Consider the following 22,181-nt stretch of genomic DNA (forward strand, 5'->3'; position numbering starts at 1 on the left):
AGGATTGTGGTCATATCCCCAAGTGCTTTGGTTAGGCTGGATTCGGAAGGGGACGGTTCTACCACACCCTTGAGAGGATTACTTCTCACCCTTGTATGTTGTGTAGCTTCGGCAACATCTTTTATAAAATTTCAAACTTCTCCCTCCATCTTGTTTTTTGAAAGGGAACCACCGCTAGAAGCGGTGAGCAATCTTCTATCTTCCACACAAAGACCTCTGGTGAAGTAGCTAATGAGCAAGTGAGTGTTCATCCCATGGTGTGGACAAGATTCTAATAGCCTCTTGAACTGAGACCAATACTCGTACAAACTCTCTTGGTCTCTTTGCATTATACCCGAAATCTCCTTCCGGATGTAGTCGGTCTTCTACGGTGGGAAGAATTTATCTAAAAACTCTCTTCTCAAGAAATCCCAATTGGTAGCAATCTCATCCGGTAGCGAATAAAATCATGTCTTTGCTTGCGCTTCAAGAGAGAAAGGGAAGGCAAAAACCGTGATAGCCACCTCATCGGCTCCATGTCTTCGAGCCGTAGAACAAGCAACTTGAAAATTCTTTAGATGTCGGATGTGGTCTTGACCCGTCAACCCATGATACTTAGGTAGTAGATTTATTAAGCTACTCTTCAATTCAAAATTTGGATCAAGGTTAGGATACCTTGCTTGCAATGGTTGAAGTACAATATCCGAAGCTCCTTGCTCATGTAAAGTGATCCGGCGTGGCTCCGCCATGTATGGTTCACCTGTAGGATGCAAAGATGTATTAGTAGTACCAACAGAAGAATAGGAAGTAGCGGACTCCAAGTCACTCTCGATACTGTCTAGTGATTCGGTATGTTTCTCAAGAGAGGCCGAAGTACTAGCCGTATAGTCCAACCGCCATCTAGCTTGCCGAGTGTGTAACAAAGTTCTTTCAATCTCGAGATCAAAATCGGCTAAGCTAGAATTCGGTTGAGACCGAGTCATCAAACTTGAGAGTCATAGCACAAAAATAAAAGAAGCTAAACTATAGCTAAGTATTGAAAGCAAATAAACTATCTACAATATTCACATATTCACATAACCAATATCAAGGCATATGTTGCAACCATTCCCCGGCAACGGCGCCAAAAATTTGATCGACACGGGAATTGCGTCGGAAGAGAACTTCTCAATGGAGTTGGGTTGCAAGTATAGCTCTACCAACAACAATCCTCGAGGATCAAATTTAGAAAGGACTTGGTTGTCACAAGTTCAACCCCAATAAAGTAACCAAAGTATTCAAACTTCGGGTCATCTCACAAGGAATGGGCAAACATGTGCTTCAACATTGGTTAGAAATCCGAAGTTGTGAATCATGAGCAAGAAAGTAAACTAGGAATCTTAGCAAACAAGTAATCTAAAGTGCAGAGAACTAATTCAAATAACTAAGCAAGATGTGAGCAATTCCAAACTAAGAATACAACATTCAATATAATTCTACTCTCAACTAAACAATAACTATAACTAACACAAGACAATTAAGAATTTGGGTTTTCAAATATGAATAATAAAAGCAACTCTTGGCTAGGCATGGAAATTGGGGTCACTATCCTTGTCTAATAACCATATCTTGACAATTATGAGGAACCAAACCCATGAAGTCTACTTCTATACTGAAGTATGTTAAATGGTTTGGTCAACATCAACCCATAAGGTCTAACCTCACTACTAATTAACCTAGTAGTAGACTAGTGTCAATGGTTATCAAATTGACCACTAGGGGTTCCCAAATCATCAAATCCATTAGATCCAATGACTTAAGTTTACCCAATTCCTTTGGCCTAGGCCAAGAGTAAAAAGAACTACTCCATAATCAAGGTAAACAATTCATCAAACACATGGTAAGCATTAGCAAAAGACATGTTCAAATTGCAATTAGATTGAAATTAACAAATACCAACTAACAAGTATCAACATACCATCACTCAAACAACACAATTAATCATATAAATCATCAATGTAACATCAACAAAGCAAGATTCACAACATTCATGCAATAGGTATAAAGTAACAATTGACAAGAATTCATAAAACTAACACAAGATCTAAGGAAAATTATACTAAGGAATTCAAATTAAACCATCAAAACTAGTAATTAACAAGATCTAATTCAGAATTTAACAAGGGAAGATCAAATGAAAGCTAGATCTAGAGAGGAGCAAGAGTTTCTCTCTCTAGAAGGACAAAGAATCCCCAAAAACTAAAAAAATGTGTCTTAGTGTAAAATGATTGATCCCCCCTTCTCCCTAGCATCCTTGGGTCTTTTTCCATGCAGAAATAGCTTGAAATTGGGCCTAATGAGCCTCAAAAATTACTAGGCACGATTTTCTTTAATGAGGTCACGTGCAGCTTCTCGCGCGTGCGCGCCACGCGTGCGTGTGCGCCGATTGCTTTTGTGATCTACGCGTGCGCGCCAAGTGCGCGTGCGCGTTGGTTGGAATTCTCTGGCCTGATGTGTCCATCCTTGCGCGCCGCTTCCAGCTATCCTCATCCACGCGTGCACGTGATGTGCGCGTGCGCGTCGGTGTTGCAGTTCCCAAAATCCAAATCTCCATGTTCCTTCCTCTTGTGCATGCTTTCTTTCTCTCTTCTAGGCCATTCTTACCCTATTAATTCTGAAATCACTCAACAAATACGTCACGGCATCGAGTGGCAATAAAAGAGGATCAAAATATAGCAATTTTAAGACAAAATAAGCATGTTTTCTATGATGGAGCAATATTAGGAAGTGAACACAAAACCATGCATTTCTTGTGAATAAGTGCGAGAAATATTGACAAAAACCCCCAAATTAAGCACAAGATAAACCACAAAATTGGGGTTTATCACGGTACTGCCGGCTTAAGCACCGATATGCATTCTTACAAAAATCTTTCGCAAAAGATACATTTTCGAACTTAGAAAAATTCATTGAAATCAAATTTCACCTTTATATTTTAAAAAAAATAATTTTATATTTTCGAACCCATTCTGTATAATTAAATTATTATTTTATTAAAACGATTTTACGTGAAAATTCTTGTTCTTACATCCTCCCATCCTATTTAGAAATTTTGTCTCCAAAATTTGAATTATTTTATTGCTCATAATAATATGATGTTTCTTTATCTCCAACTCGATTCATAGATTATTTATAGATCTTGTTAACATGTGTCTTAAAGATATATTTTAAAATATTAGAAAAAATATTTTAGTAGAAGTTATTGAAAAGATAACATTTTTGTATTTTTAATATATTTTGATACATAAAAAAATTTAAAAATCTTCTATTATTTTATTCTTAAAATATGTTCTTCAGACAAAAATTAACTAAATCTATTATTTTTTAGGCAAAGTTATTTATTTATTTAATGCATTTTTTTCAAAAAATTTAAGAAATGAGTAAAGTATTGATTTTGTTTTCAATATTTAAGGTAAGTTTTAAAGTTGTTCTTAAAGTTTAAATCATCCTATTTAAATCTCTAACGTTTCAAAATCATCTCAGTGTCGTCCTGCCATTAGTAATCTATTAATAGAATTGACGATAGGACAACAATAAGACTATTTTGAAACGTTAAGAACTTAAAGAAGACAAAAATATTGGAGACAAAAATCATACATTACTCTTAAAAAAATTACCAAATCAAGTAAAATAATAGTGAGTTTTAACGGAATGAATTGCATAATCAATTCAAGATTTTTATCCATGCTAGTAGATAAATTTTCAAGAAAGGAAAAAAAGAACATGTTATTTATATAATAAAGTATAAATTATACTTTTTATCTCTAATATATTAAACTTCTTTAATGATTAATTTAATTAAAATTTGTTTTTAACTTCTAAATAAATTTTAATTTTTTTTTTCCTTCAATAAGTTCAAATTTTTTTATAATAGATAATTATTCAATTTATTTTTTATTCATATCTAAATAAATTACTCTTAATCATATTTTTTTATTTTAAATAAATTTATGTAAAAAAATAATATTATTGAAGGATAAAATTAAAATATATTTTAAAATTAAAAAAATATTTATTTAAATTAAATATTAAAAAAGTTCGATATATTAGAGACAAAAAGATATAATTTATACTTTATTATATATGTATCATGCACTTTTTTAGATAAAAATTTTGAATTTATAATACACTTCATTCCATTAAAATTTACTTTCATTTTACTTGATTTGATAATTCTTCTAAAAATAATATATTATTTTTATTCCTAACATTTTCGTCTCATTTAAGTGCCTAACATTTTAAAATCGTCTCAATTCATTTTGTTTTTAGTTGCTTTCGGAATCTCCTAACCTGACATATCAAAGACTAATTCATCACAGATCTGAGATCTATTTAAGGGTCTTATCTATCGCTGGCCAATAGGTTATTACATGCACAAGACAGAATTTAAACACCAACAGTAAACTGACCACTCGGCCAACCCAAATTAATTTTTTACTCTTTACTTTGTTTTGGGTGATATACTCTTTACTTTTTCTTTGGTAATGATATACTCTTTACTTTACTCAAAAAATAAAGTATTGTTTTTGTCCATAACATTTTAATCGTATCCTATTTAAGTTCTTTAACGTTTCAAAATTAACTCAATGCTGTCCTACCGTTAGAAATCTGTTAACAGAATTGACGACAGAACAAAATTAAGGCGATTTTGAAACGTTAAGAACTTAAATAGGACGAAAACATTGGAGACAAAAACGATACATAGAAATAAATTTTAATTTTATCTTTTAATAATATCAATTTTTTACTATACATAGTATTTAATTATTTTTTTAATCACATCTAAGTAAATTACACTTAATCACATTACTTTCATTCTAAATAATTTTTTTATAATTTTACGCTTAAACTAATGTAATTTTTTATAAATAAATAAATTTTATATTTTTATTCTAAATAAATAATGTAATGAGATTAGAATGAAAGTGTAAAATTATAAAAAAATTATAAGTAATATAATTAAGTAATGAAAATAAAGTTATAAAAAGATAAAATTAAAATTTATTTTTATGTATCGTTTTTTTGTTCTAATATTTTCATTCTATTTAAATCCTAATATTTTAAAATCGTCCAATTTTATCGTGCTAATGGATTCTTATTAACACCCAATTTTAAAATGTTAAAAATTTAAATATGAGGATTAAAATGTTAGACACAATTTTATAACTTACCCTGGCATAAAACCGATACTTTACATTACTCTTTAATAGACCAACGTGATCATCTGGTAAAAAAAGAGGGCATTTGCACCGTCAGGCCCAAAAAACCCCATTGAAAAACCCAAGTGCTGATCCATTACTTCAACGACTCGGCAGCTGAGACGTGAAACGGTTTGGAGAAAAATGAAGGCGGAGAAGGGAGTTGAATCGGTGCTGCAGCATCAGCTAAGCCAACAAGAATCAGAAGCCTTATCGCGACTTCAATCTCTTCCTTCAATAAGCCCCGGCGATAGCAGCACCTTCTACGAACACTTCATCCTCCGAGGCATCCGCGTTGACCGAGTACAACCCGGTCTCGTTTCTTGCTCCTTCAAAGTCCCCCCTCGCCTCACTGTAACTAACTTCCACACCCTTAATCATCACTTTTCTTCTTCTTCTTGTTATTATTACTTTCTTTCTTGTTTGATCGTACTTTTTTTATTTAAAAAAAGGTAAAGTCCTCACCGTTTGGGGAATCTTATTTTGGTTCGTAACATTTCAATCGTTTTATTTTATTCTAAAATGTTTAAAATGAAATTTATCCTACCGTCAAATTCTTTACTAACAATTAACAGGATCGATGTACTTGTTAATAAAATTTTTATTAAAGTTAGTTTGCTCAACCCTTTTTCTTCCTTTACCTTTTTAACAAACCCAAATAATATTTTTTTACTCTTTTTTTTTTATTCTCTCATTTATACTATTAGTTCTTCAAGAGGAGTTTGAGGAACAAGAAGAATGGAGTAGAAAAATAGTTTCAACTTATTGAAAAGGTGAAGATGGGCGAGGAAAATTAAGTAATTGTAGTTTTAACAAAAACATTATTGATAGTATATCAATTTCGTTAAGTGTTAGCGAAGGATTTGATGGTGGGATAATATTAATGGCATTAAATATTTTAGAATAAAAATAGGATGATTAAAACGTTAGGGATCAAAGTAGGATTCACTTTAAATTTTAGAGACTAAAATAATATTTTACCCTTTTAAAAGATTTGTAATGTTGCTCAAGCCCTATCTTAATCTTTTATTAGTTTTTATGAAGTGAGTCCTTTTATATTTGGATTTTAAAGTATATTGTTACTTGATAATCGTTAATAGTGTTCAATGCTTAGTGCCTATGCAATAATCACACATGAAGAGTACCTGATTGTGCATTCTACCGTAAGATTAGAGTTAGAATTTATGAGTACCGGAAATTGTTGATGCTATCTATCTTCACCTTTTCGTAAGAACAAATATGAAAATTGGTATGGATTCCATTCTTTGAAATGATGCCTGGACACTCTTTTTTAAACATATAATTTGAATACCTTTTTTTACCTTTTTGGTTTTTTAAAATACTACATCCACAACAAAATTCAGCCTAATTTGTTATAAATACATGTGTTGTTTTACTCATTTTCAATGTATATTTTATATTCTTACATGTATTTTATAGAATTGGCCAATTTGGTGGCTGATTTTTTTGTGGACAAGTGGTATGTTGTTTTGCCGATACTTGAGTATTTTGTGATCTGTATGGATTGCTTCTGTTACAGGATGAGTCAGGTAAGTTGTGTAACTGCGCAATCGCGAATCTTGTTGATGAGGTGGGAGGAGCTGTGGTACATGTTGAGGGTCTCCCCATGAATGTTTCAGTAGACATGTCCATTTCTTTTCTTTCAACTGCTCGAGTTGATGTAAGTCTATAGCATCCTCTGTATTTATATGCCTTTGATTCAATTTTGTGTAGTTCTTTGTTATGTTAATTTGCCAGTGTTGATATCGAAAGTGGCAGGAGATGGAGATTGAATTATATCTATCAAACCTTGTATTCTAGATGCATAATTAATTTTGCCCGCATTGTAAGGTGAAAATTGAGAATTAAAAGTTACTATGCAAAGCGGGGTGCTCAGAATATTATGGTGAGATATGATTGGATTTAAAAGTTTTGTATAAACTAGGAAATTGTTGATTCCATCTAATGGGATAAGGCTTTTTTGTTGTTGGTTTAAACAATGGAATTATAGTAACTGAATTCTATTTGGTTTCAAGTCTATGCAGTTAGTTAATTCCAAATCAAGGAAATCGATTCCAATTTTTAGTGAATTCAGTTCCATGGGTTCCCAAACTCTTTTTTGGATCAAACAGTGTATCTCTTATGTGGGAGAGAATTGTGAAAGTCCATGAGTTCCTACGTCCTACAATATTGTTATTAAGACTTATAACTTATAGCCTGCATTATAATGCTTGTATTGATTTGCTATTGGACGTTCTGTGCAATTTGTTAGGGTTTATACAATCATACCTAGTACCTCAATTATTTGTTGCTGTGTATTGGTACCTGCTAATTGCTATAGAACCAGTTCATATTAAAAGTTTTTAGCTTTAGCCTCTATGCTTTTAACTTACAACCAGATTTTTTTACGCCACAAACTTTTACGCTTCTTGTCGTCTCTAGTTTTGCTGTGAGCACCAACGTGAATTCTTGCAATGTATCCTTTCATTTTCAGGGTGTAAGATATGCTTAAAACTGTTTTTGCATACAATATAAATGCTGTTTGATTATCTCTAATAGATATAACTTATTGCAGGATGAGCTAGAGATTACTTCGAAGCTGTTGGGAAGGAAAGGAGGTTATTCCGGAACGATCGTTCTCCTGAAAAATAAAGCAACTGGAGAGTTGATAGCAGAAGGTCGGCATTCTCTATTTGGTAGGCATAACAGCAAAATGTAATTCTGATATGGTGTATGTATGTATCAAGGTTTTCTTATGTGAACCTTTTGGGGATGTGTTGCTATTTATATAAGTTGTGATCTGTTGAATAATTAGTTTTACATGTTGTACATTAAAAAAGTAAAAAGAAGGAATTTCCCTCATAATTCTACCCTTATAGAAAGTTTTACATGAGGAGTGATGATAGATGAGAATATTGACATATGTGCAGAAGAATAAGAAACTCCACTTGGTTGGGGAATATATTGGGCTTGTTTGGGTGAGTTTTTAAGAAAAGATTTTTTTTCGAGTTATTTTTTTTTAAAAGATCTTATAGAGAAGTAAAAGTAATTTTATGTTTGAATATCTCATGTAAAAAGGTCTTTTTATCTATCAATTATGTTTGGGTATAACAATATAAAAGTACTTTTTTGTTTATTTATTACATGAAAAACATCTTTTTTTTAAGAAAAAAAGATCTTTTAAAAAAAGATGTAAATTACAGTTTCTCAAAAAATATCTTTTTTTTTATTTGACTAGTGTTTTTACTTTTACTACTAAAAATTTGCCAAACACGTTAAAAAATAAAAAAAAGATCTTCTTTTATTGAAAAAAGATTTTAACAAAATAATGGCGTTTAAACATACACATTATCTTGTAAAAGTTTCACATGACTGGGTTATGTGTAGATTTTTACCATTGATCTTGAAGGTACTGTGAGTGGTTTGATCAATGGTAAACTTCTACCTATGATATGAAATTTTTATATGAAAGTATCTATTTCCGTCCCCGAGTTTAAACATGAAAATTGGGGTCGGATGGATTTTCAACACGACGTGTAAGAACTTTATTCTTCGGTTCGAAGTAAAAATAAAGATAAAAAATTTGTATGAATAAGTTTGATTTCTAAAATTACATAGAAAATTCATCCATAAGAAAACTATCCTGTTATCTTCAACCAAAATTTGTGTTTTGTTCATTATGAATTGGTAAAATTAAACAATGGATTTTAATTTTTCCCACATTGCTAGTTTGTGTAAAATTGTAAATTTAGTTTTAAACATCAAAGATAATTAACTTAAATAAGTTTTTGGTCTTTATAAAATATTTTAATTTTGATTTTTATAATTTTTTTTTGTTTTGATCCAGTAAACTTTAAAGAAAATTTTATAGAGATCAAAATAAAAAAGAAGTATTTCATAGGAATAAAAACTTATTTATGTCAAGATAAATTTTGCATGATTAAGATGAAATATTGATAGCTTGTGAAAAAGAAATGTTATTAAAAATTTGCATTTACAGAAAAGAATTTTATTGATGAAATGTTCTGTTGTGATTAGGTAAAAAATCCCAATAATTTTAGAGGGCATGTTTATCATGACAAATATATCGTAAATAGTTTTTTTTTATCAAAGATATGAGACTCGAACCCCCAACCTCTTAATTGAGTATGGGGAGATTATGTCATTTGAGCTATAACTTATTAATAATATTGTAAATAGTTGTTGACAAATATTTGTCTTAAGCTATCATTCTATGAATTAATACTCAAAATAGCTTTTAAAATTTGGTTTTAGCCTCAATTTGACTCTCAAAATTTTAATTGACTCAAATTGAATCTCTAAATTTTAAAAGTCTACTCACATTAACCCTTTTGCTTATTTCTATTAACGGCATGCCTAGTTGAAATGTTAAGTGATACGCTGACAGTTACTAAACAATGTCGTTTTAGTATTGGCGCCTAATCCTCCCTAAAACGACGCCTTTTGAGACAACAAGGAATTAAAACACAAATCCACCTCAGTTTTGATAATCAAAACACTGAAATAAGGAGACTCATCTTCATTCTCTTGCATGCACAGTGATAAAGAAAATCAATGCCGCTACTGTAGGTCTTTAACGAAGGTCGATTTAGTTGTTCCCTCAAATTATTTTTTTGCATGATTCATGCCTCTTATGCTTTTCCTTTGTAATTTATGAAGGAACGACTAAATTGAGCTTCATTGAAGACCTACAATAGCGGCATTGATCTTCCTTACCACTGTACATGTGAGAGAATGAAGAAGAAGAAGAGTCTTCCTGTTTCAATGTTTTTATCATCAAAACTAAAGTAAATTTGTGTTTTAACCCCCTTGTTGTCTCAAACGGTGTCGTTTTAAGGGGAATTAGGCACTAACACTAAAACGACGTCATTTAATAACTGCAAGCGTGTCACTTAATGTTCTAACTAGGCACACCGTTAATGGAGATAAGTGAAAGGGCTAACGTGAGTAGACTTTTAAAATTTAGAGGTTCAATTTGAGTCAATTGAAATTTCAGAGGCTAAATAATTAAGGCCGAGACCAAATTTTAATGACCATTTTGAGTATTAACTCATCATTCTACCATTAAAAAAAGCAGAAATACTAGACGCTAAACCTTTTTTTGTAACCAAGTCCATTCAAGTTAAATTAATGTACGTGCATTTACGTTTTAGCTTTTATTTTCGTTCTTCTTCTTTCTCTTCCTCTTTATCCTTCCTCTTCTTTCCTCTCCACCATCTTTTTTTATTTAATTTCTTTTTTTTTTTCTCTCTTCCTCTTCCTTCATATGAATTTTAGGTTAATGATAGAAGAAATATGGAAAAATGACATTGAAATTTTTTATAAATTACACAAGAAATTTAAAAAAAAAATCATAGATCCAAAATCTTAACTTACTCAATCAACAAAATATATTCAAAAGTGTTTTAAAACAAAAAAAATCAACAATCTATATGAATGACATAGGAAAGACTAGACATCTTATATATGAATTTAATACCACTCAGTTAGTTCAATAATAAAAAAACTTCGTTAAAAAAATTGTCACGCTTAAGAAATTTCGGTGTCAAAATTAAGAAACTTTGTTCGTCACAATTAAATAATTTGTTGCTATTTTTCTAATAAATTCTACAAAATTCAAAACTCCCCTTCCCCTTCCTCTTTCCCTTCCCCTTTCTCTTCTTCTTCGTCATCATCGTCTTTTTCTTCTTATTTCACATTTTCATAATTCTTTTTATTTCACCATCTTAACAAGAGCTTGTGTCATAGTTAAACAATTTCGGTGCTATTTCTAATAAATTTTACACAATTTAAAACTCCATTTCTTCTTCTTCTTCTTCTTTCACATTCTCATAATTTTTCTTATTTCACCTTCTTAACAAGAACTTGTGTCACAGTTAAAAAATTTCGGTACAAAACTAAAATCTTCTTGTGTAACGGTTAAAAATTTTCGGTACTATTTTTTTACATAAAGTCTGCACAATTCTCTTTCCTCTTCTTCTTCTTCTTTTTTCTTCTTCATCATCTCCTTCTTTTTTCACCTACTCATAAATCTTTTTTAAAATTATAGTTTTTATTATTGTTTAATTTATATAGTAGAACTCAATAGTTAAAAAATATTAAGATATAACAAGTGATCCTACAAATCGATTTTTCAATTATTGAGTTCTATCATATAAATTAAACAACAATAAAAATTATAATTTTAAAAAATTTAAAAGATTTAAATTTTAAAATAACTACTATATTATTTAGTGAGATTTTAAATATTAAATTTTAAATATATAATTAACAATAATTTGATAAACTCGTTTAAAAAAAAATTCGCTATAAAAAATTATAATTTAAAAATGTAAAATTTTAAAATACAAATGACAAAATAATTTTATAATAATTTAATTATTTTTATTATTTTATGTAAAAAAAATTTGTTTATTAAGGTCTAAAAAATAATATTAAAATTATTACTATCAAAAAATATTTTAAATTTAATATTATGAAGAAAAAATAAAAGAAATTTATATAAAGACTAATTTGATTAATTTTTAAAATTTTAGAAATGAAAATAACTTATGTCTGAATTTTTAGGGATTTATTTTGATTATAAATAACTTTTTTACATGTCAAGTGACACGTGACGTGCTAGCTAGGTATCACTTAGACAAGCGTGCCACGTGTCATTGTTAAAAATAGTTTTTAAATAAAATAAATTTTTTTATACAAAATATAAATTATAATTTTAAAAAATATATTTTTTATTTTTAATAGTTTTATCTTTATTTTTAAAAGAGTAAACTACTATTTTTACCTACGAAAGTTATAAATGTTGATATATCTACCCATAAAAAAGGAAATTACCATTTGTACTCATGAAACATGAACTTTTGCTAACAAAACTATCCAATCCAAAAAATTTATTTGAAATTTTCAGATTATCCTCTAATATAACCTATCTCTAATTTCTCCTCTTACTCCGACGAACGTTCCAGAAATAATGACGCTAACCTACCGCCTCTAGTCTTCCCTTACTCTGTATCTCCCTACGTTTCTTGTCGAAAATTTGATTACCCCGCCGCGTGAAACTCCTCCAATGACGCCCATAACCGACTCTTTTATAGCACGCCTCAGCTTGGTCCAACCTACGTTGAAAATTCTGAGTTTGAAGGCGGACCGAGGCTGTCCAAGAAGCGATTGAACAAGCTTCACCGTATTGAATTTAGAGAACAAAAATGGAAAATGGTTGAAATTAATACCGAGGCAGCATTCGTCTTTGATGTAGTCTATGCGGTTGCCTTGATCATCCTCCTCGACAGTGCCTAGGGGGCGCAGATTAGCGATAATCCTTCCATGTTCATGGTGTTTGTTGATATTGCTCAGGACTAGGGTATTGTTGGAATCAGAATAAATTTCTGCTAAAATTTTGGGTTGGTAGTTGTAGAGTGGGAAATTTGGGGATATGAGTGCAATAGCGAAGTAGCGGATAGGGTAAGAAACTAACGACAATAGTTAAAGCTAGGGTTTTGAATTTGGGAATGGAGAAGAAGGAATTAGACACCACCAACAATGCTATGCTATTCTTCACCCACTCAAGCTTCCTCTATCTTGCTCTACTGATCCAATTTCACATTTTTATTAATCTATTTACTTTAGTTTGCATTCCTGAATGAATTTCTAATTTCTATGATGCAGCACAAATTCATACTATGGTACACTTGTAGAATATCTGGAGTTCAAAATCAAAAAGGCTTGCCTCTGGAGATGGCAGCGCCTGTTGAGGTTAGGCGGTGGCGGCGGGAAAGCCGCACCTCTCGGCCGTAGCGTCGTTTTGAGCTAACCGGTCCAGAAAGCTTGCGGATTTTGTATGGCGGCAGTGATGGTGGTAGTCGGGGATGAGAGTGGCAGTGAAGAAGAGTTTGGGTGGTGGTGGGATTTGAGATTAGAAAAGTGGTGGTAAAAATAAGAGTAATTTAGAGATTTTTGGTGATTCTTTAGTGTTTGGATAATTTTGTTGTGCAAAAATTATATTTCATGGGTACAAATGGTAATTTCCTTCTTCTATGGGTAGATATATCATCATTTTCAACTTTCATGGGTAAAAATGATAGCTTACTCTTTTTAAAATTTTATCAAACATGCTAAAAAAATAAAAGAAATTTTTTAACAACTTAACCACCTACAAAGAAGTTTACATCAAGGTTCTGAAAACTAGTTTGAACCAATTGATCGAGCTGTGAATTGATGAAAAAGACAGATTAGTCAGAAGGCATAACTGTTGGATTTCAAAACTATGATTGAATCGTTGAATCAGCCAAAAACCATCCGATAGAATCGAACCGAGACCTAGCCGGTTTTCAAAACTTTGCACCAAATGGCGCCATTTTGTTCAGAGAATGAGAAACCCTAAGCTAAGCTGCGATTCTGCGAAACACTCTCTCACACAGTCACTCCTTCTCCTTCCTCTCAAACTTGAGCTCTTCCCTCACTCCCACACTTGCTCTGTCCAGCCACCGCCGCCGTTGAAGCCACCGCCCTGCTCGAAGCTAGTGTCTCCACCACTGTTTTAACTTTGAAGCCACCATCACCGCTACAATTGGTCTCTCCTCGTTCCTCCATCACGCAGCTACTGTCCTGCTGCGCTCCATCCCTTCAGCCTCGTCAGCCCTTCCGTCGTGTTCTTTGTTCCTCTCTGTGCTCTGCCTGCTCTTTGTAGAAGGTATTTTTTAACGGTAATTGTTATTTACTTGTTTTAATTGGTTAGTTAATTTGTGTTTGATTATTATTATCATTAGTCATTACTGTAATTTAGGATTGTGATGATCTTGAATATTGATTCTAATATGTTGTGGTTCTATTAATTGATTAGTTTGATTCTAATATTCATATTTTTTATTTGAACCTTACTGTATTTTAAAGTTTCAATTGTTCTTGTTATTTAAAATCTAAAAATCTGAAATCTTGATAATCTTTATTAGTTTCTGAAAAATTTGTTAATTTTTTGTTAAAATTATGCTAAAATCTTATTAAAATTGTGATCAATATACTATGGGCTGAAAATATTGTTAATTTTTTGTTAAAATTATGTTGAAGTATAACCTTTTATTTGTAAATGATCGAATATTTATGATTGGTTTCATTAATTTAATAATTTTTTTATTTCTTCTAATCATCTTAATGAGTTTAATAGTGATATATTAACTAATAAGTGATCAATTGTTAATAATTAATGAAATAAAAAAAATTATATTAAATTTTAGTTGATATAATATTTTAAATTTAAAAGATATTTTAAAATTTATATTACTATTTGACTATAATTATATTTTAAAATATTTATTAATAATTTATTTATTATTTTATTATAAAATAATTTTTTATTCTTTTAGTGACTAAAATAATTTTTTAATTAAAGTATAATTAGATTAATAAATTAATAAACCAATAATTAAAACGATTGAATCACCGGTTCAATTTTTAGATCCTTGCTTTACATCTACGGTCTACGCACATTCAAGCTACACTCACAATCAGCAAGAACCAAGGTCATTGCCGTAATTTCGTAGTCAGCATTCAACAAACCCGCCCCGTCAGATAGTCAGTCACTGTCGGAACTCTTCTTCTTCCTCCTCCGGCGTCATGTCCCTTTTCTTCGCCCCCGCTCTCGGAGGAGCAGCCGCCTTAAAAGCCATTCCTTCGCCGCAAAAGAACCACCGTACCAGAACCTCCGATCAGCTCTACCTCCTCTCTTCGCAAATTCACTGGCTCAATGCCTCCCCTTCTTCTCTTCGTCCTCTTCGCTCCGTTCAACAACGCCTTCGAGTTCGGGTTTCTTCAAACGACGCTCACTTCAACTCCATTCCCGACAAGAACGAACCGTACAACCAGAAACGACAGCAGCAGCAGCAGCAACTGGAACCGAGTTTTACAGAGTTCATCACTTCGGAGAGGGTGAAAGTGGTGGCGATGCTTGCTCTCGCTCTTGCTCTGTGTAACGCCGATCGCGTCGTCATGTCAGTCGCCATCGTGCCGTTGTCCCTCGCCAATGGCTGGAGCCGCGCTTTTGCCGGTGTCGTTCAGGTATCTCTTTCCCACACATGCACACCACATGTTTGAAGAATTGCATCCGAGTTATCTATTTTTAGTTTGAATTAGCATAATTTTGCATCCAAGATTCAAGAGAAGTTAATCAGTTCAAAATTGTTAGAAGCATGTTGAGTAGTATCTGGTAAGTTTACTTGGCTCAAAAGCAGATTAGTCTGAGTCAACTAGACTTACATTATTGGATACTAAGTTCAGAACAGTTTCGTCAGAATTTTAGGAAAGCCGAAAAATAAAATAAACTAATAAAAAAGAAGTTTTTGTCATTTTGATTTGATAACTTAAGTCAAACTAACATTTTTCTGGTTCTTGATTGATGCTTCTTCAAAGTGTTTGAAGAACTCACTATGCTGATTAATATTCTGAGGAGAAATTTGGAGGTTTTTTTTAATTGATGTTTGATGGGTGTGCATATCAGTCGTCTTTTCTCTGGGGTTATTTCGCTTCACCTATAGCTGGAGGTATGTTGGTTGATCACTATGGCGGCAAGGTGGTCATGGCTTGGGGAGTGGCACTGTGGTCGCTGGCAACTTTTCTTACTCCCTTTGCTGCGGAGAACTCGCTTTTGGCACTGCTTGCTGTTCGTGCTTTGCTCGGCATAGCTGAAGGAGTTGCTCTTCCTTCCATGAATAACATGGTGGCCAGGTATTGAACAGTGACATGGGTTTGATTTGTGCAAGTATTCATTTTCAGATGGCACCAAGAATATCACATTTTATAGTTATGATTAGTTTTTCTCATGACATGACTTGGTTGTCACTTGTCACTTCATGATGATTGTATATATGATAACTAGAATACGGCTATAAGGTTATGACTTATGAGTTTAATACATGGCCTTTGATTTGTCAATTTGTGATGATTTTCTGATGTTGCTGGAGCAAGAGAGGCTTGATCATGACTGAGTTTTGTTCTTCCCTGTTAGATGGTTTCCTCAAACTGAACGCGCAAGGGCTGTTGGAATTTCAATGGCTGGGTTTCAGCTTGGATGCGCATTAGGGCTCTCACTTTCTCCAATCCTTATGTCACAAGGTGGTATATTTGGTCCATTTGTGATTTTTGGCTTGTCTGGGTTTCTTTGGGTCTTGGTATGGTTATCTGCAACGTCCAGCACTCCTGACCAAAGTCCTCAGATATCACAATATGAATTGGAGTATATATTGAATAAAAGGCAAAATTCTGTTGCCGTTGAGACAGCAAAAACCAGGAAAGTTAAAGTGATCCCTCCTTTCAGGCGCTTGTTTTCTAAGATGCCAACATGGTCTCTAATTGTTGCAAATTCCATGCATAGCTGGGTAATGCTTGATATTTATTGTACCTGATTATTTTATAATTGCAGGCATTCTTAATAGTTGATAAATTTTCATATTTGATAGCAACATTACCATTTGTTATTTCCCAGCTAGAGACTCTTATAATGCATGAAGTAATCCTCATCTTTTGTTATTCCCCAATAGAGAAATATAAGAGATAGTCCCGAAATATGGATATTGACCCCTTTCCTCAACATCATGTTTATTCTCTCATTCATTATTTTGATGATTTTTTCCATGCAAACTTTGTTATTTGTTTATTTATTTATTTATTTATTGTTTGTTGTCATTTCCTTAACTTCCCCTCCTCTATTTCACAGGGGTTTTTTATTGTTCTTTCTTGGATGCCCATATACTTCAACTCGGTAAGACTTATCCTGTTTTATACTTTATGATTGTCAAAGGTCAAGCAATAAAGATTTAGAAATCAAAACTTCATGTTCCATGTCTAAATAATTTCTCATCATAGGTATATCACGTGGATCTCAGGCATGCAGCATGGTTCAGTGCTGTTCCATGGGCTGTGATGGCTATCATGAATTACATGTCTGGCTTGTTGTCCGATATGATGATACAAAGTGGCACAAGTGTCACTTTGACCCGTAAAATTATGCAGGTACATCACATTCACTTATTGAACCAAGTAACCATTTTGAATGATTATTTGATACTTATGCATAAAATATCTTGCTAGGTTGGTCCCTAACTCAAGTTCTTTCAATACATCTCTTATTTTCTTAATCTATAAATTTTTTTATTTTTTTTTTTGTCTTTGGCAGTTGTGATATTCTAGTTCAGGAGAATTGAGAATAACTAGTCAAATATTTGTCCTGGATATTTTTAAGGCTTTTACTCTATTCTATTCATATCATAGTTTGGGTTTAGCCTTTTCTCACTGGATATTAGTTTTAATGATGATATTTATTCTGCACTCTCACTGCAGACCATTGGTTTTGTTGGTCCTGGAGTTTGTCTCATCGGGTTGGCAACAGCAAAGAATCCCTCCATTGGTGCTGCTTGGCTTACTGTAGCTTTTGGCCTGAAATCTTTCAGTCACTCTGGCTTTCTTGTGAACCTTCAGGTATCTGATTTCAATCATATAAGATAAATAAATTCAGTCAAACATCATTGAGTTCTCATTTAACATTCACTTTATTTATTATAACAGGAGATTGCACCAAAATATTCTGGCGTTTTACATGGTATGATTTCATCTTTTATCTCGTAAGCTTATGGGGATTGTATACACGTTGGTGTTATGAAACACATATCTAATGACATTGGATCTAGTGCAATCTAGTTTTGGTAAATGGGTAAGGGTAATTTGGTAGCTATGGTCTCTGATCTAGAATCAAGTATTGCTTAACAAGTGGCAGAACTAAATTGAAGAGCTACTCTTGTACGTTTAAAGTAAGAATGGAATTTGCCAAGCTGTGATACCATAGTCTAAAGCATCCATCAGTGCCCTTCACTTGGATTGTGTTTGTGATTAAGGTTTTGGAGGAAGGGGGAGAATGGAAGGGTTTGAACATTGATGAGTAAAATGGGCTCATATTTACTTCCTTTCCCTTTAAAAATCTCAATTCACAAACACACCCATATTTTCTTAAGCCAAGGTAGATACAATGGTTGAATACCCTTGGATCCATGTATTGCATATTGTGGGAATATACCCTCACTAAAATTTGAGAACATGTTTAGAAATATATGGATATATACACTTGTTGCCCTCAAGATTTTATTAAATTTGACTGCATACACACTAGGATAACAATTATGTGAAACTTCTTATTCGAATACCTTTATCTTTGCCCCCACTCTCAAAATTTTATGTGGTATATACAATACATGAAACTTCTGGATTTTCCTTTTAACATTACTTTCCTGGTTCTTACTGCATATGAGGGGGAAAAAACATAGGGTAACATAACGTGCAACATCTGATAAAAGATGAGAAAATAACAGTCTACGTATTCTAGAATAAGATCTCTCATAAAGAAAACTTATTGATTCCTTGTTCTAGGAATTTCAAATACGGCTGCAACATTGGCTGCTATAATTGGAACAGTTGGAGCTGGCTATTTTGTTGAGCTAGTTGGTTCCTTCCCAGGATTTCTGTGGCTTACATCACTTCTGTATTTTCTTTCTGCTCTTTTCTACTACCTCTTCTCAACTGCAGAGAGAGTAAATTTTGATGATCCTGGTGAGTATAAATGTACGGCGGCATTTATCTTTCAACATTTCAGTTTATTTGAATTTTTTAGGTGCAGAGTATTATTTGCTTTTTTGTAGCTTTCAAGTCTCCTTGTATTAAATGCTGATGAAATTTATGTCAAACCCTCTTGACAGTTAGCTGAAGAGTATCAGAAACGGTATGCTGCATTGTACAGAACAATCTCTTGTAGTATATGAAAAGGAAATTAGATGAAGAATGGAAAAAATGGTTACATTGTGAAGTTGGTCTTTTCCTATAAAACAGACTCTAACCTTCTTCAATTACCTGGCGTATAACCATTGATGTATAATTGTATAGTTTGTTTTGGTCACCCTTGATGGTATTTGTTTTGGGTGCATTTGGAGTTCTAGGTCTTCTCAGATGTGGAAAATATGCTAAACAGGATATCCTTTTCTTTGCTTCTAAACACCTTTCTAATAATAACTGACTGAAGGATTTTTTTTAAAAAAAAAAAAAATCTAAAACATAGATTGTATCTATCTCTTATTTAATAAGCAGGGCTATTTATTTATGGGTTTATTTAATGTAAATTCCATTAAGGCGTAAATTTTCATCCGATAATCATTGACAAGTGTTATATATACAAGTTATTTTGATTTACAAGTCATACAAGTTGGACTAAATCCAACAAAAAGGACTTTCACACATACGAGTGTGTCAACACGCGCGCTACTCAATGGTTTTCATAGCGCGCTTTGCGTTCTTCTTTCTCCTCCTCTTTCTTATTCTTCTTTCTCTTTGCATTTCTTCTACTTTTTCTTCACGTGTTTCATTTTCATCGTCGTTTTTTTACTACTGTTATTGTAAGAAGATGAAGAAGAAGAAGCAGTAGAAGATGAGAAGGAGAAAGAAAAAGAGTTTTGAATTATGCAGAATTTATCAGAATAAAAATACATCCAAATATCTTTGTATTGCACCCAAATTTGTTGCAAATATAGAAAAATATTTTTTTTAATGCTGCATTTTTTTCTTCTTTTTTTCCTTATTTCTTTCTTTCTTTTAGTTAAATGAATGTAAATTTATCCTCTTAGAAGTAATTTTGTAGCATTACGTGTTTCTTCTTTGTTTGATTTTTTTGTTTTTATTCTTGTTAAGAGAGTAAAACAAGAAGAAACTTGAGAAGGTAAAACAAAGAAAAAAAAACAGCAGAAGATGAGAAGGAGGAAGAGGAAGAGTTTGAATTATGCAGAATATATCAGAATAAAAATATACCAAAATATCTTAGTGTTACACCCAAATTTGCTGCAAATACAGAAAAATGTTTCTTCTAATGTTGCATTTTTTTCTTCTTTTTTTCCTTATTTCTTTCTTTCTTTTATTTAAATGAATGTAAGTTCATCCTCTTCTAAATACTTTTGCAGCATTATATGTTTCTTCTTCTTCTTTGTTTGATTTTTTTGTTTTTATTCTTGTTAAGAGAATAAAATAAGAAGAAACTTGAGAAGGTAAAACATAAGAAAAAAAGCAGCAGAAGATGAGAAGGAGGAGAAGGAAGAGTTTTGAATTATGCAGAACTTATCAGAATAAAAATAAACCCAAATATTTTCGTGTTACACCCAAATTTGTTGCAAATATAGAAAAATATTTCTGCTACATTTTTTTCTTCTGAATTGAACCACATCTCAACCACTTGATTGGATTCAAAACAATAATCAATTTCGTTCTGGTTCAATTGACAATCTGAACCTGAATTATTCATTATCTTTAACAACGAGATAACTGATGATGGAGGAGAAAGAGAAAAAAAAAGGAAGAAAAAAAATTTCAATGAAAAAAGAAGGAGGAGAAAGAGGAAAAGCTGGTGTTGATGACGATGATAACGAATAAGAAGAAGAAGAAGAACGTGCAATAACGGTACAAAACTCGTGAATATAAATGACTTGTAAAAACTTGTATGGAAAAAACGCTTGTATGTGGAGAATAATTCATAATGATTTTAGTAAATGAACTTTAAACATGCTTAGTTTGATTTTTATGTCTTATATCTATGAATCAAATTGAATTTTTTTTTTGTTGTCATCTTATAAATTGAATTTTTGTCTTTTTGCAATTAACTGAATTGTAATAAATAGACAGATGGCTAGTTGGAATTGTGACAAGTGTTTAATTAGGGGTGGCAATGAGTAGAGTAGGGTAGGTGTTCATACCCTGGCCCAATAGTAAAGGCCCAGGTCCAAAAGAAGGGCTTAGTCCAGAGGATTGAGCCTTGCTGAGTACCGACCTTCGTGATCAGAAGTCGGTGTTGACTACGACTTGTCTTAAAGAAGTCGGGCACGAGATTAGCTGGCAGATAAACACTCATTCAAATGAGTAACCGCCCCTAAAATCTCTCTAACCGCTTCATCAAGCCATATCTTAACCTCCCTAAGATAATGAGACGGTTAACACCCTAAAGATATGGCACTACTCCAACGGTGGTTATTGGCTCACCACTATAAATACACTGACACCCCTCAGGTATCTCTAAGTTCCAATACATTCTAAACCTGCTTAACCTCATGCTGACTTAGGCATCGGAGTGTCTTTGCAGGTACCACCCCCCATCTCTTGGAACACACAACTCGGAGGCGGCTCCCAGACGTAAACCAAGTCGGAGACCACACTCCTCCAGTGCTTGGGCCTCACAAACAAGCCCAACCACCGTCCGGTTCTAGGTAAGCCCCGGAACATTGGCGCCGTTGCCGGGGACCCGAGAGATCATCCACCGATGGCGGACAGATCCCATGAAGAAGGTCATGTGGAGACAGATTCTGAGCAAGAAAATCTGGACACAGGCAATAACGATGTGGACCTCACCCTCCACCAGGAAATTGACAATCAGCACAGAGAAGGCACCTCCGGAGTAAAAAACCCGAAGGTAAACTCCTCAGAAGGGCGCGAGTCAGAAAAAGAAGGACCATCCCATGTAAGTGAACTCATGGGATTAGTCCACAGCCGCCTGGAACAGTTAGAGCAAGAGCGAGAGCGGCAAAAGGAAACTGAAAAGAGCCTAAAAGAGGAGATGGAACGACGAAAAGAGTTAGAAAGAAAACTCTTAAAGTTGGAATCCTCTCTCAAAAGTCGCAACTCCCGTGACGAACAAGAAGAGCCGCCCTTGGGTGGGGAGGATCCTTTCAGCGAGGACATAATGAGAGCAAAAGTTCCGAGGAACTTCAAAAGCCCTGATATGGACCTCTACGATGGAACTACGGATCCAAAGCATCACCTGAGCAACTTCAAAAGTCGGATGTACCTAGCCGATGCTTCCGACGCAACGCGATGTAAAGCCTTCCCGACCACTCTATCGAAAGCAGCGATGAAGTGGTTCGATAGCCTCCCCCC

General features: G+C 33.1%; 2 protein-coding genes across 2 annotated transcripts; both read left to right on the top strand.

Annotated features, from left to right (window-relative positions):
- The first annotated feature begins 5,220 nt into the window (after positions 1 to 5,220).
- LOC107458453 (uncharacterized) lies at positions 5,221 to 8,030 on the top strand. Its single transcript, XM_016076657.3, has 3 exons — positions 5,221 to 5,570; positions 6,757 to 6,897; positions 7,792 to 8,030. Exons 1-3 carry the CDS (start codon positions 5,361 to 5,363, stop codon positions 7,933 to 7,935), a joined length of 495 nt encoding a protein of 164 aa, XP_015932143.1. The 5' UTR covers positions 5,221 to 5,360; the 3' UTR covers positions 7,936 to 8,030.
- A 6,687-nt stretch (positions 8,031 to 14,717) lies between these two features.
- On the top strand, positions 14,718 to 19,266 carry LOC107458447 (probable anion transporter 4, chloroplastic). The gene is made up of 9 exons (XM_016076652.3): positions 14,718 to 15,290; positions 15,730 to 15,956; positions 16,237 to 16,606; positions 16,945 to 16,989; positions 17,094 to 17,240; positions 17,568 to 17,705; positions 17,793 to 17,826; positions 18,648 to 18,827; positions 18,974 to 19,266. Exons 1-9 carry the CDS (start codon positions 14,850 to 14,852, stop codon positions 18,979 to 18,981), a joined length of 1,590 nt encoding a protein of 529 aa, XP_015932138.1. The 5' UTR covers positions 14,718 to 14,849; the 3' UTR covers positions 18,982 to 19,266.
- Positions 19,267 to 22,181: the final 2,915 nt, after the last annotated feature.

The sequence above is a fragment of the Arachis duranensis genome, chromosome 7, assembly GCF_000817695.3.
Source record: "Arachis duranensis cultivar V14167 chromosome 7, aradu.V14167.gnm2.J7QH, whole genome shotgun sequence".
In the NCBI taxonomy this organism is placed as follows: domain Eukaryota; kingdom Viridiplantae; phylum Streptophyta; class Magnoliopsida; order Fabales; family Fabaceae; genus Arachis; species Arachis duranensis.

What these genes read in the sequence shown, in the direction of transcription:
- LOC107458453 (XM_016076657.3), top strand. Translation starts at nt 5,361, where the DNA reads ATGAAGGCGGAGAAGGGAGTTGAATCGGTGCTGCAGCATCAGCTAAGC. An exon ending in AAGTCCCCCCTCGCCTCACT is followed by an intron (nt 5,571 to 6,756) that starts GTAACTAACTTC and finishes CTTCTGTTACAG; the next exon opens with GATGAGTCAGGTAAGTTGTG. An exon ending in TTTCAACTGCTCGAGTTGAT is followed by an intron (nt 6,898 to 7,791) that starts GTAAGTCTATAG and finishes AACTTATTGCAG; the next exon opens with GATGAGCTAGAGATTACTTC.
- LOC107458447 (XM_016076652.3), top strand. Translation starts at nt 14,850, where the DNA reads ATGTCCCTTTTCTTCGCCCCCGCTCTCGGAGGAGCAGCCGCCTTAAAA. An exon ending in GCTTTCTTGTGAACCTTCAG is followed by an intron (nt 17,706 to 17,792) that starts GTATCTGATTTC and finishes TTATTATAACAG; the next exon opens with GAGATTGCACCAAAATATTC. An exon ending in ATATTCTGGCGTTTTACATG is followed by an intron (nt 17,827 to 18,647) that starts GTATGATTTCAT and finishes TCCTTGTTCTAG; the next exon opens with GAATTTCAAATACGGCTGCA.